Source organism: Drosophila tropicalis, unplaced genomic scaffold (genome assembly GCF_018151085.1).
Source record: "Drosophila tropicalis isolate 14030-0801.00 unplaced genomic scaffold, ASM1815108v1 contig_593, whole genome shotgun sequence".
In the NCBI taxonomy this organism is placed as follows: domain Eukaryota; kingdom Metazoa; phylum Arthropoda; class Insecta; order Diptera; family Drosophilidae; genus Drosophila; species Drosophila tropicalis.
In genome coordinates, this window is record NW_027173070.1 from 3921738 (window position 1) to 3939854 (window position 18117).

The following is an 18117-nucleotide window of genomic DNA, read 5'->3' on the forward strand; positions in this document are numbered from 1 at the left end:
AAAATTATGCCAAAATCTAAAAATTTAACCAAAATTAGCTACATATTTTGTAAATTATTTCAAGTGTTTTATACTTCAGATAGTATAAAGAAAATCTGATTAACTAACTAACAAACAGGGGAGTTTATTCAACATTTAGTTTTATTTTAAACATGCTACAAAATATTATATACCATATCTTGGCTGTCTTAATAGAATAGGTTGAAAATCTTATACATATATGAAACATGGATAAATGAATTTATGTCTTAATGCGACATATTGACCAATCAGCTTTATGTATTCAAAAGGAGTAGATTTTTTATGATTGTTCAGTTTTTGGAACTACCTCAATAACAAATTGCTGCTAGCTTACGAGTGTTTACTGTACTTGATTCATTGTGCTTTGTATGAAAAACCGGCTGACTTGATTAAAAATAACAAAACCTAGATTAATATTACACGCACTTTTTTTTGTGGTTTGTTTTTTGCACAGAGTTTGTTTTTTTCGCAGAGTTGAAAAAATTTGGGTCATTGGGTGATTATAATTTAGATTTTGTCATGGATTTTCTAGCGGCATGGTTTTCTGAACTAAATTTTACCGTCTCGAATTATTAGTTCAAGTGCTCCTACGGAGTTGAACATTTTTCACAGCTCTTTTATATTGGGACTTTCGTGCCCCATCAGGTGTGAAGTTTAACTGAAATTCACGCAGGATAAAAGCCACTTTTTTCGACAAATTGTAGGTGTAGCGGTTTTTCTTCGATTTTGTTTGCGTGCTTACTTATATTCATCTTGGTGTTTTTTGTGTTTTTTTTTTTTCGGGGTTTGTATTTAGGAAACTTTTTGATTCACCTGTTGGTTGGGTCTACTACTACAACCTGCACATGACACGCGATGTGCATACAAGATACAAAAGAGTGGAAGAAAAACCACGGAATACAATAGGCAACATAACAATTTTATGACCTTCATTAATCAATCATGTGGTTCTGGGATCTATTAGTATCATTTGGATAAACTTAGAGCACTTCACTCTATGTCATGGCATGACCGAGATGGCATTACTGATGTTCCTATTCCTTTCGCCCCTTTTTAGGCTAAAAACTTCCTTCAAACTCAAGCTCATCGATAGAACCCGAGTACACTGCACTCTTTCCTTGGAAATGAATATATGTATGTATATGGGGTCAAAATAGCAACAATTTTTCACGTTTGCCTTGTGCAGCGGTAAAAAGTCAACAACACTTTATACAAATTTTTACTCGGTGCTTCGGCGCACTTCAGCACAAACAGAGGGGAAAAGGGGCAAATATGCAATATCCTTGGCTAATGTCGTCGTCGTTGTCCGACAAAAAAAAAAAACCGTCTGGAATAGCCAAAACTCAAGACTCTAATTGAATTTATAATTTAAAGAAAATTTCACAAATTAGCATAGTTTGGAAAACTTTTTTGGTTTCAGTAAGGAAAAAAAAACACAAGTTTTTTGTCTTTTTTTAGGGTTTTCCGAAAACAATTTGAAAATCTTTTTAATACCGCAATAAGATAGAAGTCAAGCGCATTTGCATCGATCCGTTAACGATGCACTGCACTTGCCGTTCGTAGAAAAACTAATCCTTAGCAGGCAAATACCTTTCCTTATACTAGCCGCGTTTACTTTTTCTATTTCTCTCCTTTTTGGTTGGGTATTTTGCCGACGCCTGGCTCTGACTCTGACTCTGACTCTTTTGTCCAGAGTCGAAGTTTTTTCAGGAGCCGAAGAAGCATATACACACGCGGTCAGTAAACCTACTTCCGCTTGACATAAATACGCCTTGGACATGAAAACTTGGCACTGCCAAGTTGTTTTCAAACTGACTGCAAATGGTGTGCCTTTGAGGGGCCTGGAACATGACGACCATACCAAAAAACAACGAAAGAAAAATGCCGCCTGACCAGAGCAGATCACAAACACACACACAATTGGTATAAAGTAATTTTACTGCATAAGCAATCTTTGGGGTATGTTTTGATTTTTGTTTTTAATCAATTATGCCCGCACCCAAGAAAATTCTCTTAATTCCTATCATTTGCAACTGCACCTTATTGTGCATCCTGCCTAGCCCTAGCAACAAGCTAATGCAAAAGAAAAAACCCAAATCGAAAACAAAATACACTAAAAGATCTTCCCACGCGATGGTATGACTATGACCCACATTGACTCATAAATTAATATCAATTGCTTTGGTTTGCGTGTGCAAATCTAGGCAATGGGCAATTCCCACCTGCTGACCAACAGCAAATACCTGGGCTACCATCTGGGCTGGGTTTATGGGTGGTGGTGGGATGGGGGAATTCGAATTCATGAAAGGGCATTTAATTGTAATTGACTGTGACCGACCATTACACAATAAGTAAGTAAGTAAGTAACTAAGCTGTATGTATTCATCCATCCAACCATTCATCCACAGGACGCACCTAGAACTTAAGTAAATTATTATTTCTATTTCCATGCGTATGTATTAGTTAGTTAGTTAGTATGTACATTTGAATGTATATGGAGTATATGAAAAGCAACAAAGATTACTGAATTTACTTGCCCTTGATTACCTGATTACTGAATTTTACTTCATCTAATAATAATCCTTGACCCAATAAAACGTTTTCTATGTCAAATATGATCTTTTTGATCTACAACGTTAAAAGAATAATAAATCAATTTATTTAATATTCATATTGCTAATATTAAGTAATAGCAATATTATTGAAATCGTTTAAAGGTTTATTTATTTATTTTGGCAAAAAATATTTACAGTTTACAGTTTCATTCTACTGGACAAAAACTTGTTTTTTTTAGTGCAGTCCCTCTGGAAATATTATGAATTAATTTAATGTATAGTCATTTAAAAATGAATCTGATCCAATATGAATCTTGTAAGATTAGGTATTAATATTTGCGTCGATCTGTGAATATAGACGGACGATATGGTGTGCCACAGCCGAAACTCCATGATGAAATTGCAATTTGGAGGCCATCCAAAGTTAATGCGCTAGGGAAAATGTCCTGGCCGAGCGAATTGCCCGCCGATGATGGCATCCGCTAAATAGAAGCCGTTACTAAAACAGACCAAATAGCAGGGCAAGAACAGGAACAACCTCTTGTCTGATAACATTGTGAAAGTTTACTATGTATATTACCCATGTCAGAACCATGATAAATTGTGTTAAATTGGTGAAACTAAATAACTTAAGACCAGGAAATGCAAATTATGTAATTATAATTAAGAGGTATCTTTTTTTTGTAAACAGGGCGTATACTTTATTAACAGTATCGTGGCAAAATTATATAACAAGTGAGAAACGAACCATGGAAATAGTTAGAATAAAATGAGGATAAGGTTTGAACCACTGGCCTATGGACTAAATCTTTGAAAAAACGAATATTTGCTCTTTTTATTTAAACCAAAACATGCCTTAACTACAAATCGCTGTGGTCTCTATAAAAGGATATCTGAATTTTAGCAAATTTAGGACGGCTGTCCGCGTAGGAATAAACTAAATATCAAGAAGAGAAAGAAAGATGCAAGAATTTCGGCTTAAGAGCGTAAGCCAGAAATAGGCACAAAGAAAGTGTGTGTAATTTACATCAGTGAACAAAATTTGCCTCAAATGCTGAATTGATGAACTGAAAGAGATAACAACCCAAGTTATCATTTTCTCTGTTTTTACGCTAACGTACATCGTGTTAACCTGTAATATTGGCAAAGAAAAGTGGACTTTGGGCTCTGGATGCCTACCTCAAGAGAAAAGGTCAATAAAATGTCCTGATTTTGTTTATTTTAGCCATTAATATTTGCATCTATCCATTCACGAACAATCGGCACATACGTGAATATGGATGGATAATATGGAGCGCCACATCCGAAACCCCACGACGCAATTGCAATTTGAAGGCCATGTAAAGTTAATGGGCCACCGGAATCTCCCCTGCACGGTCCTTGCCGTCCAAGCGGATCACCTGCGCAAATCATGCGATCCGTCAGTTGAGGAATATTGGCACTATTACAATATCTACGTCCCCATAGCTGTATGAGTGCATACTTCATACGACTTAGCCTATTTCTATTACGATCGATTTCACCGAATCCAGTAGTAATTGCTGTTAAATTTTCTAGGTAGTTGTCACCAGCAGGAGCCAAACGAATTGATCTTATTTTATCACTGAAATGAGCTGCTGTACTTAACCAAAGCAATCCTACGTCGTAATCCCTGGTCACAACATTAAAATTTGGATGAATGATGATTTCCTTAACATCGAGAGTTTGCCCATCGCCAGCACTTGTATCGATGGTGCCTAGAAGAACCTTTAGCGAGCTGGTATTTCGTCCCACAATACAGTGGCCAGTGGTGAGAACCGTGGTTTTTGAAATTACAGAACAGCCACATCGATTAAAGCCATCTATTAAAAGGGAACCCTGATAGGGGAACTGTCCTGGCCGAGCGAATTGCCCACCAATGATGGCATCAGCGAAGTAGAAGGCATGGCAAGCCAGGACAAGTAGCAGGCCAAAAGCAGCCACAAAACTCTTAACTGATAACATGAAGAAAGTTTACTACATCAATCATGTCTAGGGAAATGCCATTTATATGGGATCACAGGTGTGTTAAATTGGCTTTAAGTGGCGAAACTAATGGCCTGAAGACCAGGAAATGCGAATTATATAATTATAAATTATAGTTTTCATCACTATAAACATGGATGATGTTTATACCCTTGCAGAGGGTATTAAAAAATTGGTCAGATGTTTGTAACGCACAGAAGAAGACGTTTCCGACCCCATAAAGTATATATATTCTTGATCAGCATGAGAAGCTGAGTTAATAGAGCCATGTCCGTCTGTCCGTCCGTCGGTGCGTATGCGTTTTACTCAGCCATGTTAAGAGCTATCGCGATGAAATTTTTCTTCTTTGATATTTTTTTTTATATAGTCTAGAAAAAGGATATAAGAGGTACAGGAGGTTCCGCTTAATCTAACTACAAGTTTTTAAAAAAAGTAATTGATTATTGAGCAAAGTCACTGTTTAACATTGTGATTGTTCCGTTTGGAGCTTATGATATCCTATGATCACCCGATTTCGATTAAATTTGGCACAGATGCTTATACCAATATTAAATTTAGCTGATAAAATACCAAAGTTATTAAGAAAAGTCTCTGTTCGTGACATTGCCGTTTGTATGGGAGCTATATGATATAGAGATCCGATCTGAGGTCTCAGGTTTTTTATGCAAAACTATGATGTTAGTATATTTCATAGGGATACTCCATCTTCTTCACCTACTATTCCTATATTACTATTTGATATAGTGATCCGATCCCGAAAATTTTTATACTTTATCTTACCCGGGTTATATTTAAGTACATCGAATAGCTCTTAAGATGTTACTAACTTCAATAATACCATTAATAAAGATAATTCTTCACCGTTTTAAGTTAAAAGTTATTATTGGCAATTTTTGATTACTTAAATGACATATGTACATATGTATGTACATAAATATATGTATGTAAGTTGATCTACTGTATCTCATTACTAGATAATGTCAATAAAAAATACAATTTTTTAAACATTAAAATAAAATATGTATTTATTTATTTACACCATGCAAATTTTCATCGATCCATTTACGAAGGTAAGGCACATATGTAAATACGGAAGGCCTATACGCTCTGCCACAACCGAAACCCCACGACACAACTGCAATTTGGATGCCATGCAAAGTTAATGGGCCACCGGAATCTCCCTTACATGGCCCTTCCTGTCCAAGCGGATCTCCTGCGCAAATCATGCGATCCGTCAGTTGAGGAATATTGACACTATTGCAATATCTACGTCCCCATAGCTGTATGAGTGCATACTTCATACGACTTAGCCTATCCCCACGTGAATTGATATCTCCGAATCCGCTTACAATCGCTGTTAAATTTTCCAGGTAATTTTCACCAGCAGGAGCCAAACGAATCGATCGTATATTTTTACCGAACGTAAGTGGTTTAGTCAACCGAAGCAATGCAATATCGTAATCTTTGGTATTAAACCTGAAGTTCGGATGAACAATGACTTTTTGAACATAGAAGATTTGCCCATAGCCAGAATTTAAATCACTGGTCCCGACAACAATCTTCAAAAGTTTCAGATTTTCTCCAGCAACACAGTGGGCAGCGGTAAGGATCATGTACTTTGTGACCACGGAACCACCACATTCCTGTTTGTCGTCGTATATCACGGCAACCTGATGGGGAAACTGTCCTTCACGAGCGAATCGCCCGCAAAGGATGGCATTAGCAAAAAAGAAGCCATCACTAGACAGAGCAAATAGCAGGGCAAGAACAGGAACAAGACTCTTAACTGATAACATAGTGAATGTTTACTATATTACCATGTAAAGAAGAATGTCGTTTATATAGGGTCAGAGCCATGTTAAATTATATTAAATTGGCGAAACTAAAGATTATAAAACCATAAAATGCCAATTAGGTAATTATAATTATAATTTTTAATTATCACTTTAAACAGGGTCAATTTGTTTTTTGTAATACACTAGAAAAATCATACAACAGGTCAGAAAATTGTTAGAATTAGTATAGACAATACCGAAGTCCGTCAATGTTTCCCTTCGGTTCGTTTTTTTTAAGTGTATGACAGTAATCCTCCAGAGAAACAAAAGATTGGCAAAACAATGCCCAGGAAAAGACATGTGTCTTCTTTAAAGTGTACCCCACGGACAGTCTTTAAAGGAACCAAAGTACAAAGTATCATTTAATCGGCGATAGTCTAAATTTTTCTTACTTATTCTTTGAAAAATTTACAAAATTCATTTCAAAAGTTTTATTAATTTCGATCCAATAAAAATAAAGCGAATTGTTTTATTTTAGTTGCTCTTTAAGATGTTTATCCAGCCAAGCATGAAGTTTAGACACAGCTATAAATACGATCGGACGATACGGTGCGCTGCACTTATAAATCTGCACTGCTACTCCAACAAGGACGCTATCCACAACCAAAGGGGCGCCGTGGTCTCCTTTACATGGTGCTTGATTTCCAGTTGGATCTCCTGCGCAAATCATATAGTTCTTCGTGAAACGAACATAATGTTTGCAATATCTATCGCCCCATATTTGAATGTCTGCGTATCTCAGAAAACTTTCTTTTTGATCATATACATTCACTACACCGAATCCGCTGGTGATTGCTGTGGTGTTTTCTGGGTAGGTGTGACTGTGACCGGCCAACTCAATTATTGACACGTACCCACTGAACACAATTGGCTTTTTTAATTTAAGCAATACAGTATCGTACTTTGGAAAAAATGCGGATATGTGAACAATGAGTTTCGTAACATCAATAGTTTGTCCTTTTCCATCACTCAAGTCGTTGGTGCCGGCTACCACCTTTAACTCTGTGACATTCCGTCCCATAACGCATGCGGCAGCGGTAAGGACCATGATCTTGGAGACTAAAACACCGCCACACTGTTGATTGCCATTCACTAGCAAGGCGACCATATAGGACAACTGTTGTTTCTCAACAATTCGGCCAGCTATGATGGCATCAGCGAAAAGGAAGCCGCTTCCTGACAGGGCAAGTAGCAGGCCAAGAACAGGAACAAAACTGTCCGATGACAACATTATGAATGTTTACTACTATATAATAACCATGACAACGAGAATGCTGTATATATAGGGTCATCAGAACCATGTTAAATTGCGTTAAATTGGCAAAACGAAAGGACTTAAGACCAGGAAATGTTAATTATGTAATTATACAAAATAGTTATAAAAATAGTTCTTCCATTGAAAGAAATTTGTGAAATATTTTTCACTCGTCGAAATTCAGACTATGCCTTCTCTCCAATTTAACCGATTGGTCTTCTACTATATAAATAATAGAAATAAAATGTTAGACAACAAATTATATAACTTCGATTAAATCGAATAAAACTAACTTACTTACCCAAAAGCTTATAAAACAAATTTAATTTTAAGGATATTCACATTTCAGTAAAAACTTAAAATATTCGAAAACATTTTGAAAGTTGGGTCAGACAAGTCTACCTCAAAGACATACGAATGTCTCCAACAAAGATATGAAAGCTAAAAAAATATATACATATATATATGTATTTTTATTACCGACAATCTAAAATATTCTATCTAAATTACTGATTCATTAAATTGATAAAAGAAATTAAGTTTTTTTAAGAATTTAAAATATGTATCTTTTATTTTAGCGGTTAAGAGAATCATCGATAAAGCCTCGTAGTTTAGTCACGGATGTATATGCGACCGGACGATACGGTGCGGTGCAATCGAATAGCTGGGATGCCACTCCAATGAGAACGCCTCCCACAATCAATGGGTCACCGGCATCTCCTTTACACGGACCTTGCTCTCCACGTAGATCGCCTGCGCAAATCATGTGGTCCTTTATAAATGAAAGATAACCATCGCAATATCTGGAACCCAATACCTTAATATATGCATATTTTAGAATACGTTGCCTGTCTTCCTTTATACTAATGCCACCAAAACCGCTGGTAATTGCTAACGTCTTTTCTGGGTAGTTTTCATTTCTTGGAGCCAGCTTAATTAATTGCACATCGTCATCCAATTCGACTTCCCTGTGTAGCCGGAGGAATGCAATATCATAAGCCGTAAAGTTGAAGTTTTGATGAATTATAATATTATTCACGTCGAAGGTTTGTCGTTCGGGATCAGTTAAGTCGTTGGTGCCGAGAACTATATTCATCGTGGTAATATCACGTCCCGCAACACAATGGGCAGCGGTAAGAACCATGGTGTTTGAAACTAAGGCACCGCCACATGTTTGATTGCCATTTACTACCAATGCAACCATATAGGGGATCTGTCCTTTACTAGCCTTTTGGCCGCCAATAATGGCATTAGCGAAAAAAAAGGCCATTACCAGACAAGGCAAGCAGTAGGCCAAGAACAGGAACAAAACTGTTAGCCGATAACATGGTGAAAGCTCACTATAGTAACCATGACCAAGAGAATGCCATTTATATAGAGTCACAAGTGTGTTAAATTGTATGAAATTGGCAAAACTAAAGGTCTTAGGACCAGGAAATGCGAATTATGTAATTATAATCAAGAATATTATTTATTTATCAGGGCGAATGTTTTTTTGAAGTACCCTGTCAAAATCATATAATGGAAAATTCATAAAAATTGTATTATCCGTCAGCTTAACATTCAGCATGGTCTTTATTTTGAAATTAGGTTTTTTTTGGGCTTAATGCTAAAAGTTACATAGTTAATGTAAAGTTACAATAATAATTTAAAAGCGCATTTACATTAAATATTCTAAATATTCAAATATTGTCATAGTCTTCATCTAATTCGAAACACGATGTGGTTGGTGGGGATGTGGCTGAAACTTTTGCTGCTGCTGCTGCGAATGCTGGTGGTGGTGCCAGCATTGCGCCACTAGCCTTTGGAATGATTTGAGCGCTGCTCTTTCCAGCAATTTGGTTGTTACTATTATTGTTATTATTATTGTTGTTATTTTTGTGGGTACTGGTCTTGTTGTTGCCATCTCCACCAGCTTCAACGGCGACAGTTGAGGCAGCAGCAGTTGCTACAATATTGGACAAATCAATGTTGATAACTGGTGCCGCAATATCAAAGTTGAAAGATGCAGCTCCAGCGGCACTACCACCACCACCAGTGTTAGTTTCTGTGTCTGATTCCGGTGTACTTAGACTTGATGTGGTCGTTGTTGGGAGCTGCACATTGCTATAATCGATTTTCACTATGGGCTTATTGAGTTCGTAGCTACATATTGGAGCAGGTATGGCAGTATCATAGCTGGTTTTATTTAGGGGCGGCCTCCCGCGTCTTGTATATGATACGGCAGCAGCAGGAGTTGATTCTGAACGAGCTAATTTGGCAGGTGAGTGTCCCAATCCCATTCCACTTGCGGCAACTGTCCGAGCTTGTTGATGCATAGCCACAGCAGCTGCTGTGGGCACAATAACCGAGGGGTGTTGTTGCTGTGGATGCTGTCGCTTCAGTGCACTGCCATTCAGACTCATGGAACGAGAATAAGAATTGGAACCATTTGTTCCACCACCCCCACGGCCTCGTCGCATTGATGTCGATGGCAGGCTTAGATCATATGGCGTATCCGAATCTGGATATTGCTCCTCCGGCGAGCTTTGAACTATTTCCAAATCATCATCATTGTATGAGTTGGCCGCTTCCTCGGCAACCGAAATATCCGGTATGTTGCGCACCAGTTCTTTAAGGAAATCGAAACGATGTTCCGAATTGATGCACTGCTTCATGTGTGAGGTGGACAATGTTTTTGCATTGCGGGAATTTGTTATGCGCAAGGTTTTTGTCAGTAGCGATTCCACAAACAATTCCAAAGTGCGCGAAATAATGACGGGTACAGCCTGAGCCACTTTGCCAATCTCTTCGTCGCTCTGCATGATCTTCTTAATGCGACCCTGCCAAAAGTAAATAAGAAAGGAAAAAAAAACATTAGCACTATTGAACCGGGAAAGGGGAACGGGCACACGTTTGTCTCTATAATGTGAATGTGACGGGGAGGAGGCCTAGGCCTTTAGTGTCCAACTAACACACGCACACACATACATATGTATATAGACATAGCTGTTGTGCATGCGTGTGTGTGTTCAAAAAAAAAACTGATAACCTTTTGATACATGCACTTGGAGGCGGAAAATATTGTTTATCAACTTACCGCTGGAAAGCGTGCATTGTATTTCTTCTTTTTCGATGGCATTTCTGTTTTTCTGTCCTTAAATTACCGTAAATCCTGCTCCTGTCCCAAAATAAAACAATCGCTTTTTTTTTTTTTACACAAGAACAGTTCCTTGATAGGCGTTAGTGTGGGTGAATGGCAAACACAATTCACAGTGAAGCCAATCTTTAGAGATGTGTTGAAACTGTGACTTGGGTTGGCGAAGTGCGTTACCGATAGGCATGCGATATAAAGTCTTTACTCATAATCGGGCACAAGCTATTAAACTTTAATTGTTTTTTTTTTTTTTTTGACTATTTATTAATAATATTAGTAATTACTTTTTGTGCGTAAATAAACGCTAAACTTAGCTAATTGAACTCAATTAGCAAATGTTCATTTAATTTTTCGACTACGATTATTTAATTTTGTCATCTCTAAGCACATCTGTCACCGATCACTGTGAGTGTCAAATCCGGCATTCCCAGAAAGAAGAAGCAAACATTGACTATTTATTCGGAATTTTTGAGGAAATATTTTTCATAATTTTATTGTTGGTGTTGGACATTCCCTCACTCGGGAATTCATGTCTAGCCGTAGCAAAGATCCTTGCAAAGTCAACGCTTGTCGCATACAAAAGTGTCTCAACGGTAAATAGGTAAATGTTTACTATTACTACTCGGGCCCAAAACGGGCTTAAACTACATAATTTTGGTATCAAACGAAAGAGAAAAATTGCACGAGCACGACCTCAGGTGCGCCTTGGCGATTTATTTCGTAGTTTTTGAGTAATTAACAAAAGAAAATTAATATTTTTAGCGGGACTATAGCTAAAAGTAGCTTTTTCCGGCTAAAAAAAGCTGTTCAATTTTGAGATGGTGTTGCCAAATGCCGAATTTTGGATACTCGAATACGCGGGCTTTTTGAATCTTTTGTTCGCACTATTCTCAACAAACGAAAATATTGTTGAGTTTACAATATTTCTTGATTTTATAGAACAAATATAGTTTAGAATACAATATTCGGCTGCCAGAGCAGCCGAATATTCCTCGACTTTTGAGTTTAGATTAAAATATTTGGCTACCAGGGCAGTCAAACAGCGCGCCAAATAAAAAATAGCGTTTGACAACACTGAAATCTAGCTTTACCCGATTTTTCCACTTTTCAACACTGAAATCTCGAGTAGTAATAGTAAACATTTACCGGTAAATATATTGCACATTTTGCTATGATCAAGATTATGTAAGTTAAGTAAATTTGTCTATTTTTTCATTAGAGAACAACTACCAGGAAGATAAGTGCGTCGAGGTGTTGGAGGCTATGCGTCAGTGTTGCCTTAAGTGGCATAAGGAATCGCTTTGTTGCAGTGGCATTGATTTAAATAAAGTATATTTACCGGCCAACAAGGGGGCCAACGCGAGTTCGTAAGTAGATTCCTTGCACATCGCTAGACTATTGCCAAAAATTGTGAATTTTTTGTAGAGGGAAATAATGCCCATACCGGAATATAAACCACCAAAGGAAATTCAAGATCTATTAGACCAAAGACAACCACAACAACACCAATCATCTGGCCAAGGCAATCAACAAAGACGTCGCACCGCTGTCTTGCCCAAACGAAGTTGGATTCAACGTAATCCACGTCTCTTTCAAATTACGGCCTTGACCACATCGCTATTGATATTCTTCTCGAAACCCATTTACGACATTTTCATAGCCGATCCATTGCCTTTGCCACCGGCAGGAGAAGCGCGTGTGCCACCCCACAAACGTTAGATAATTGGTATGGAATCGGTACGCAAGGCAAACCAACGTTTACGCAATTATCCTGTGCTGCTTGCCAAGTGCTCTGACAAGGCTACAGCATATGCTGTTTGTGTCACACGAGATTTAAATGTGCAGCATAAGATTTGTGAGACCGAGTTTAAGGAATTTATGAATTGCATTCGCAAGTCGGCAATGGAATTAAAAACCAAATTATAAATGAAAACCGATACAAGCAAACATTGGGAAGAAATAATGTCGTCTAACACAAAGAAAATAAGGAGCAGCATGTGGTGGTGGTCTTGGCTCTTGGCAATTAGTTTTAAGCAACATTTGTTAATCTCTGCGCTCCTGAGACTCTCTCTCATTGCCTATACCCAAATCCACGATAGCCAATCAGCTGTACCCTATACGGATATTGACTATAAGGTGGTTACAGATGGCGCTCGTCAGGTGCTGCAAGGAGAATCGCCTTTTGCTCGTCACACTTATCGTTATAGTCCTATTTTGGCTTACTTGCAATTGCCAAATCTATTCATTCATGCGGCGTTTGGTAAATTGATATATTCCATGTTCGATCTCCTCATAGCCATAGTTATACACCGATTGGCGTACATGGTGGTTAAGGGACAATTCGAAAAGACAGTGCAACATTTATTTTATCAGGCTTCCAAATCGCACGAGTGCAAATACTTTGATGCCTTGGATGAACGTAATCAACCGGAGACTGTGGCACGTGGAGCCGCTTGCTTTTGGCTCTATAATCCCCTAACGGCTGTGATCTCAACACGCGGCAGTGGCGATAGCTTCTCCAGCTTCTTTGTTATATTGAGCCTGTATTTGCTTATACGAGCCGAGCATAGGCAAGAGCACTCAAATTGGCTGATCTTCTTTGCTGGTCTGTCACATGGCTTCGTCATACATTTGAGACTATATCCATTACTGTTTAGTTTGGCCTATTATCTATCTTTATCCACAAGTTTAGTGCGAAATTTTCGTAATTTTCTGCAACAGATTTTTCGACCAAATGTTCAGCAATTGTGTTTGGTTTTTGGAACATTGTCAAGTCTTGTGCTCCTAACATGGACATTTTATTCACTTTATGGCTATCAGTATCTATATGAAGCATATATCTATCATTTTGTTCGTAAAGATGCACGTCATAACTTTTCGTTGCAATTTCTAATGCAATATTTGAGCACCGGTGAAGAGGGAGAGACATCTCTATTAATCAAACTACTCGTTTTGGCTCCCCAATTTGTTTTGATTATTTATTTGAGCCTCACATTTGGTCAATTCCGCCAGACTTTGCCATTCTGTGTATTTACCTTGGCCTTTGTTTTGGTTACCTACAATTCTGTGGTGACTTCCCAGTATTTCATTTGGTATTTGGCCATATTCCCATTGTGCCTAAATAATTTGAAACTTCTCTCGTGGCCGCGATGCTTCATGTTGCTTGCTCTTTGGATTTGTGCCCAAGCCTTGTGGTTGCTTCCAGCCTATTTGCTGGAGTTTCGGACATGGAATACATTTAATTGGATAGGTGCTCAGAGTGCCATCTTCTTTCTAACCAATAGTTATATATTAAAAGAGCTTCTGGCTCACTATGGTTTTACACACTTTAAGATAAGTTATAAGAAATTTAGATAAATACATGTAGAAAACTAAAAATTATAAATTTCTATTTCTGTTTTATTGTTTATTAATACTTAAAAATTTAATGTAATTGAATAGTTTTTCCATTTCAATTTTTTGCAGATCTTGAAGACGACTCATTAGCCACCACTCATCTGTTCCAAGTTCTAAAGGTATCTCAAAGACATTTCCCTCCCTATTCCATTTATATTCCTTGAGGTCCTTTTGGGCACTGCGATAAAGACTGCGGGAACAAACTGTTGAGATGGACACTTGATTTCTAGACTGAAGATCCTTTTGGTTTTCATACAACTTGTTGACTCTCTCATAATCTTTTCCCAAATCCTTGGGATTTGAGCAGAACATATGATGCAGGCGCATACGCTTAGATTTATTTATGAAGATTGCCACACACAGATATTCACTGTACACATCGGATGTATTGCTATGAGGACTATTTGGTGGATCATCAGATTTCAAGAGGATCTTACTTAATATGCCTGGAAATGTGTTCGCATTGATCGTTGTAACAGGTTTGGTAGTTTTCTCTTTTTTTTTATTTATGCGTGGTAATCTCGGAATATTTAAAACTTTTCCTGATATATTAAGTACTGGAGGTGATGATGATGACTCAATTGCCGTTACAGGTTGATCACTTTCAGCCATTATTTCTTTGTTTATGAAATCTTGAGGAATCTCCTTTTGTTATATTTTATGTTCCTTGTTGTCTGTCTATGTTGTTACGCTAAAAACACTATCTAATGTACTTGAGGTTGTATTTCATTTTATAGCAAATTGATTTCAATTTAAGTGAAATGAAATAAATAAGCTTTTGAATTAGTGATGGTCACGTTAAAAGATTACATGGGAATGGCAAGATATGTGAATACAGGGTGGGCCTAATATGTGTAGAGCTTCCTAAGGAGGGGAGTAAGGCCTTTTAAAAGCGACATAAAATCTAAATAAATTTCCAAAAATCGTAGTTAATTGCTTAAGAAAAGTTTTAGTTTGACGACAAAGTAAGTAAATATATTTGCATAAATATAACTTATTTAAATATCACTTGGTAGATGGGTTATCACAAATTTTATTAGATTCTACAAGTTTACAAGTACTATTTAAAATATCTTGGAAAATAAAACCGAAAATTTTGAAATTGTTAATTTTTTTTATTAAATAATACTCTAAACGAACCAGTAATATTAATATTATTTAGATTAAGACTATAACGAAATCAATTGTTATTGCTTACTAATGCTTAGAAATTTAATATAATTAAATAACTTTTCCATTTCAATAATTTGTAGATCTCGGAATCGCCTATATAGCCACTCATCTGTTTCACGTTCCATTGGTGTCTCGAAGGCGTTCCCCGCCTTATTCCATTTGAATTCCTTCAGATCCTTTTGCACACTACGATAAAGGCTGCGCACACAAATCGAATGAATAGTCTCCCTATTTTTATATTTAAGGTCCTTTTGGTTTTCATATAATTTTATTACTTTCTCAAAATCCTCGTCCATGTTCTTGTAAATTGAAAGGAATATGTGATGTGTGAGAGTGCGGGTTTTTTCATTCTTAAATATTGCCACACACAGAAATTCACTCATCTCATCGCATTTGTCGTTGTCGGGCGGACTTTTTGGTGCTTCATCACATTTCAGAAGGATCTTACTGAGTATGCCTGGAAAAGTTTTTATATTGATGGTTGGAGTTGGTTCAGTTTGGGGTTGATCAATCTCTTTAGTAGCTCCCTTCTTGGAGCTCGTTTTGCCTGGTAAACTCGGTAGCGTTCCTGATATATTGAGAACAGGAGTTGATGTGGTTAATGATGTTGCAACGGGCTTATCACTTTCAGCCATTATTTTTCAGTTTTTTTATTATTAATATTTAGTGGACTACTAAGGAAAAACAATGAGCTGTTTATGTGGTTCAAATTCGTTTTATACCAAGTTTATGAAATGAATAAGCTTTTTGAATTAGTGATGGGAGTTGGGTTAGTTAACAAGACAATGGCAAACAGTTTATTTACAGCGTGCCATTGCGTATACGCAATAAACTTATGTTTATTGTAGGAACTTAAATTTGTAAAAATTTGAGACCGTTTTTTTGTTTCCACAGTAGGATATCATACAAGGAGCTTTAAATTTATGATATTTTAAATATAAAACCCTATAGTTTTATAATTAAATTTCTTGAAGGTTGGTTGGTTTTATATTCGCCACAATGAAACACCCTGTATTTGGTTTGTTTATTTCGACATGTTCGAAATACAACAATAGGAAACAAGCTTTTGCTATTGACGACCAAAGGGTTTGACATTAGACAAATTCTTATAAATCCAGAACTCATTCATTCATTCATTTGTTACATTATGGAAAAAGACACTGTGATTAAAAAAGAGGAGGCAACAATTGAGGGTAAGCCAATAATTCTATACACAGTTCTACAAAAATTTTAACAATTGTTTGCTGCAGCAATTTCAACAATGGCCAATCAAGTATTAAACATTGGAGGTGATGACTCAGAGGTGGATGATAGGGTTAAAGAACCAGTGCCTGGGAAGCATTACGAATCTAATTTTGATGAAGAATTCAATAAGCGTCTTATCAAAATAATGTTGCCAGGAACTCAACCTTTACCAAAGAAAAATGATACCACCCTCATTGAACAATTCAGTGCACGAAGAATAGAGAAAAATGGCAAAATACTTTATCAGTTTGATTGCCAGGACTTTGGCGGTGGTAGCCAAAGTCGTACCAAACATCAACCTGGATGGACAACAATTAGTGGACCTGCTTATAGTGCTAAATATGTTCTGGATTTGGTTAGAAATCGTTTGAAAGATGAGTTATGGATTAGGGATAATGTGGTTGAATGCCGAACAAAAGAAACTAAAGAGTATTATTTTATGCAGGGCATAGTTTCCGAGTGTTTAGACAGAGCAAATGATGATTTATATAATTATGTTTTATGTCTACAACAACAGTTTAGATATGGCCATGAAGTAATACAAAAATAATTATTCTTATGCTTTCTGTCTTTTTAATATGCGTACCTAATGTTTGACTAAGTAAAGACTGACAATAATTAAAAGGAATTGTACTCTTTTTGCTATCAAATAAATTCAAATATTGTTAAATTTTACTTCACAGTCACTCTTCAGGTTTAGTTTATCATCAAGTCCCATGCAATATTTTTTTACTTGGTACAAATATGTGTGTAACCCATACAAAACCCAACATTCGATGTCGTTGACCACATACGTTGACCTTGCATACTGTTTACAGGCTTTTTGTGGTCTTTTTTATTATTAAAATTAAACCAACAAAGGATATTGATAGTGCAGAAATCCTTAAATCGCTGTGATACTTAAATATTTTCAAGGCAAGGCTAATTAATATTCAGCCTGCTCTCTCATATTTCTATGTACAATAGATTTATTGATTTTTGTTTATACTTTATTTATATGTAAGTGGTTACAAAAAAAATATTGTTTTGCAATTGTCCTTGTTTTGTAGAAAAAGCCTAACACACGAAAAATTCATAATCGACTAAATTTATTTACAAAATGTACAGAATTGTCTGCTAATTTTTAAAGTTTCTCTAAAGTGTTTTCTGTTTTGTTTAAGCAAAAGTCTTTTTCTTATACAAAATATAAATAAATTGTGCTGCCAGCAGCATTTGATTCTAAGCAATAATAGTAGTAGTATGTTTGAGTTTTTGTTTAACTTAATGCATTAAATTATTTACAATTTAAATTCTAATTGAATCTCCTGCAAAGGAGTGTTGCCTAGTTTGTATTTAAGTCAAGGGTTAGATAACATTTTCATCCATTTTAGGTCATGACAGTATCCAAGAGTGTATAATACCTGCAAAAGATATAGAAATTTAAACAGTTTTAGCTAATTGTTATGAAATTAGACTTATTAAGACTTACGATTTTCACCTGGCGATAGAGTTATATGT

The 18117-nt window shown here is 36.5% G+C and overlaps 7 protein-coding genes across 7 annotated transcripts; 4 read left to right on the forward strand and 3 right to left on the reverse strand.

Moving 5' to 3' along the window:
• Window positions 1–3778: 3778 nt before the first annotated feature.
• LOC137577931 (transmembrane protease serine 9-like) lies at window positions 3779–8893 on the reverse strand. The gene is made up of 4 exons (XM_068291530.1): window positions 8246–8893; window positions 7385–7629; window positions 5767–6366; window positions 3779–4555 (listed from the first exon to the last, which is right to left on the reverse strand). The coding sequence occupies exons 1-4, from the start codon at window positions 8872–8874 to the stop codon at window positions 3798–3800; spliced, it is 2232 nt and encodes a 743-aa protein (XP_068147631.1). The 5' UTR covers window positions 8875–8893; the 3' UTR covers window positions 3779–3797.
• A 316-nt stretch (window positions 8894–9209) lies between these two features.
• Window positions 9210–10917, reverse strand: NC2alpha (negative cofactor 2 alpha). The gene is made up of 2 exons (XM_068289317.1): window positions 10750–10917; window positions 9210–10492 (listed from the first exon to the last, which is right to left on the reverse strand). The coding sequence occupies exons 1-2, from the start codon at window positions 10789–10791 to the stop codon at window positions 9353–9355; spliced, it is 1182 nt and encodes a 393-aa protein (XP_068145418.1). The 5' UTR covers window positions 10792–10917; the 3' UTR covers window positions 9210–9352.
• A 314-nt stretch (window positions 10918–11231) lies between these two features.
• On the forward strand, window positions 11232–12374 carry LOC137577490 (cx9C motif-containing protein 4). Its single transcript, XM_068290973.1, has 3 exons — window positions 11232–11399; window positions 12026–12173; window positions 12232–12374. Exons 1-3 carry the CDS (start codon window positions 11336–11338, stop codon window positions 12239–12241), a joined length of 222 nt encoding a protein of 73 aa, XP_068147074.1. The 5' UTR covers window positions 11232–11335; the 3' UTR covers window positions 12242–12374.
• Window positions 12241–12739, forward strand: LOC137577489 (uncharacterized). Its single transcript, XM_068290972.1, has one exon. It carries the CDS (start codon window positions 12241–12243, stop codon window positions 12523–12525), a length of 285 nt encoding a protein of 94 aa, XP_068147073.1. The 3' UTR covers window positions 12526–12739.
• Window positions 12535–12739, forward strand: LOC137577491 (uncharacterized). The gene has a single exon (XM_068290974.1). It carries the CDS (start codon window positions 12535–12537, stop codon window positions 12730–12732), a length of 198 nt encoding a protein of 65 aa, XP_068147075.1. The 3' UTR covers window positions 12733–12739.
• On the forward strand, window positions 12730–14239 carry PIG-M (Phosphatidylinositol glycan anchor biosynthesis class M). Its single transcript, XM_068290970.1, has one exon. The coding sequence runs from the start codon at window positions 12733–12735 to the stop codon at window positions 14161–14163; it is 1431 nt and encodes a 476-aa protein (XP_068147071.1). The 5' UTR covers window positions 12730–12732; the 3' UTR covers window positions 14164–14239.
• Window positions 14192–14912, reverse strand: LOC137577488 (uncharacterized). Its single transcript, XM_068290971.1, has one exon. The coding sequence runs from the start codon at window positions 14812–14814 to the stop codon at window positions 14206–14208; it is 609 nt and encodes a 202-aa protein (XP_068147072.1). The 5' UTR covers window positions 14815–14912; the 3' UTR covers window positions 14192–14205.
• Window positions 14913–18117: the final 3205 nt, after the last annotated feature.

Excerpts from the sequence above, each read along its gene's own strand:
- LOC137577931 (XM_068291530.1), bottom strand. The coding sequence starts at position 8,874 with ATGGTTGCATTGGTAGTAAATGGCAATCAAACATGTGGCGGTGCCTTA. Across the intron at positions 6,367-7,384 it reads AGCCGGCACCAACGACTTGA|TTAAGAGTCTTGTTCCTGTT; the intron begins GTGATGGAAAAG and ends CTATGTTATCAG. Across the intron at positions 4,556-5,766 it reads GCTTGGACAGGAAGGGCCAT|TATCAGTTAAGAGTTTTGTG; the intron begins GTAAGGGAGATT and ends CTTTCTTCATGT.
- NC2alpha (XM_068289317.1), bottom strand. The coding sequence starts at position 10,791 with ATGCCATCGAAAAAGAAGAAATACAATGCACGCTTTCCAGCG. Across the intron at positions 10,493-10,749 it reads ACAATGCACGCTTTCCAGCG|GGTCGCATTAAGAAGATCAT; the intron begins GTAAGTTGATAA and ends TACTTTTGGCAG.
- LOC137577490 (XM_068290973.1), top strand. The coding sequence starts at position 11,336 with ATGTCTAGCCGTAGCAAAGATCCTTGCAAAGTCAACGCTTGTCGCATA. Across the intron at positions 11,400-12,025 it reads CATACAAAAGTGTCTCAACG|AGAACAACTACCAGGAAGAT; the intron begins GTAAATAGGTAA and ends TTTTTTCATTAG.
- LOC137577489 (XM_068290972.1), top strand. The coding sequence starts at position 12,241 with ATGCCCATACCGGAATATAAACCACCAAAGGAAATTCAAGATCTATTA.
- LOC137577491 (XM_068290974.1), top strand. The coding sequence starts at position 12,535 with ATGGAATCGGTACGCAAGGCAAACCAACGTTTACGCAATTATCCTGTG.
- PIG-M (XM_068290970.1), top strand. The coding sequence starts at position 12,733 with ATGAAAACCGATACAAGCAAACATTGGGAAGAAATAATGTCGTCTAAC.
- LOC137577488 (XM_068290971.1), bottom strand. The coding sequence starts at position 14,814 with ATGGCTGAAAGTGATCAACCTGTAACGGCAATTGAGTCATCATCATCA.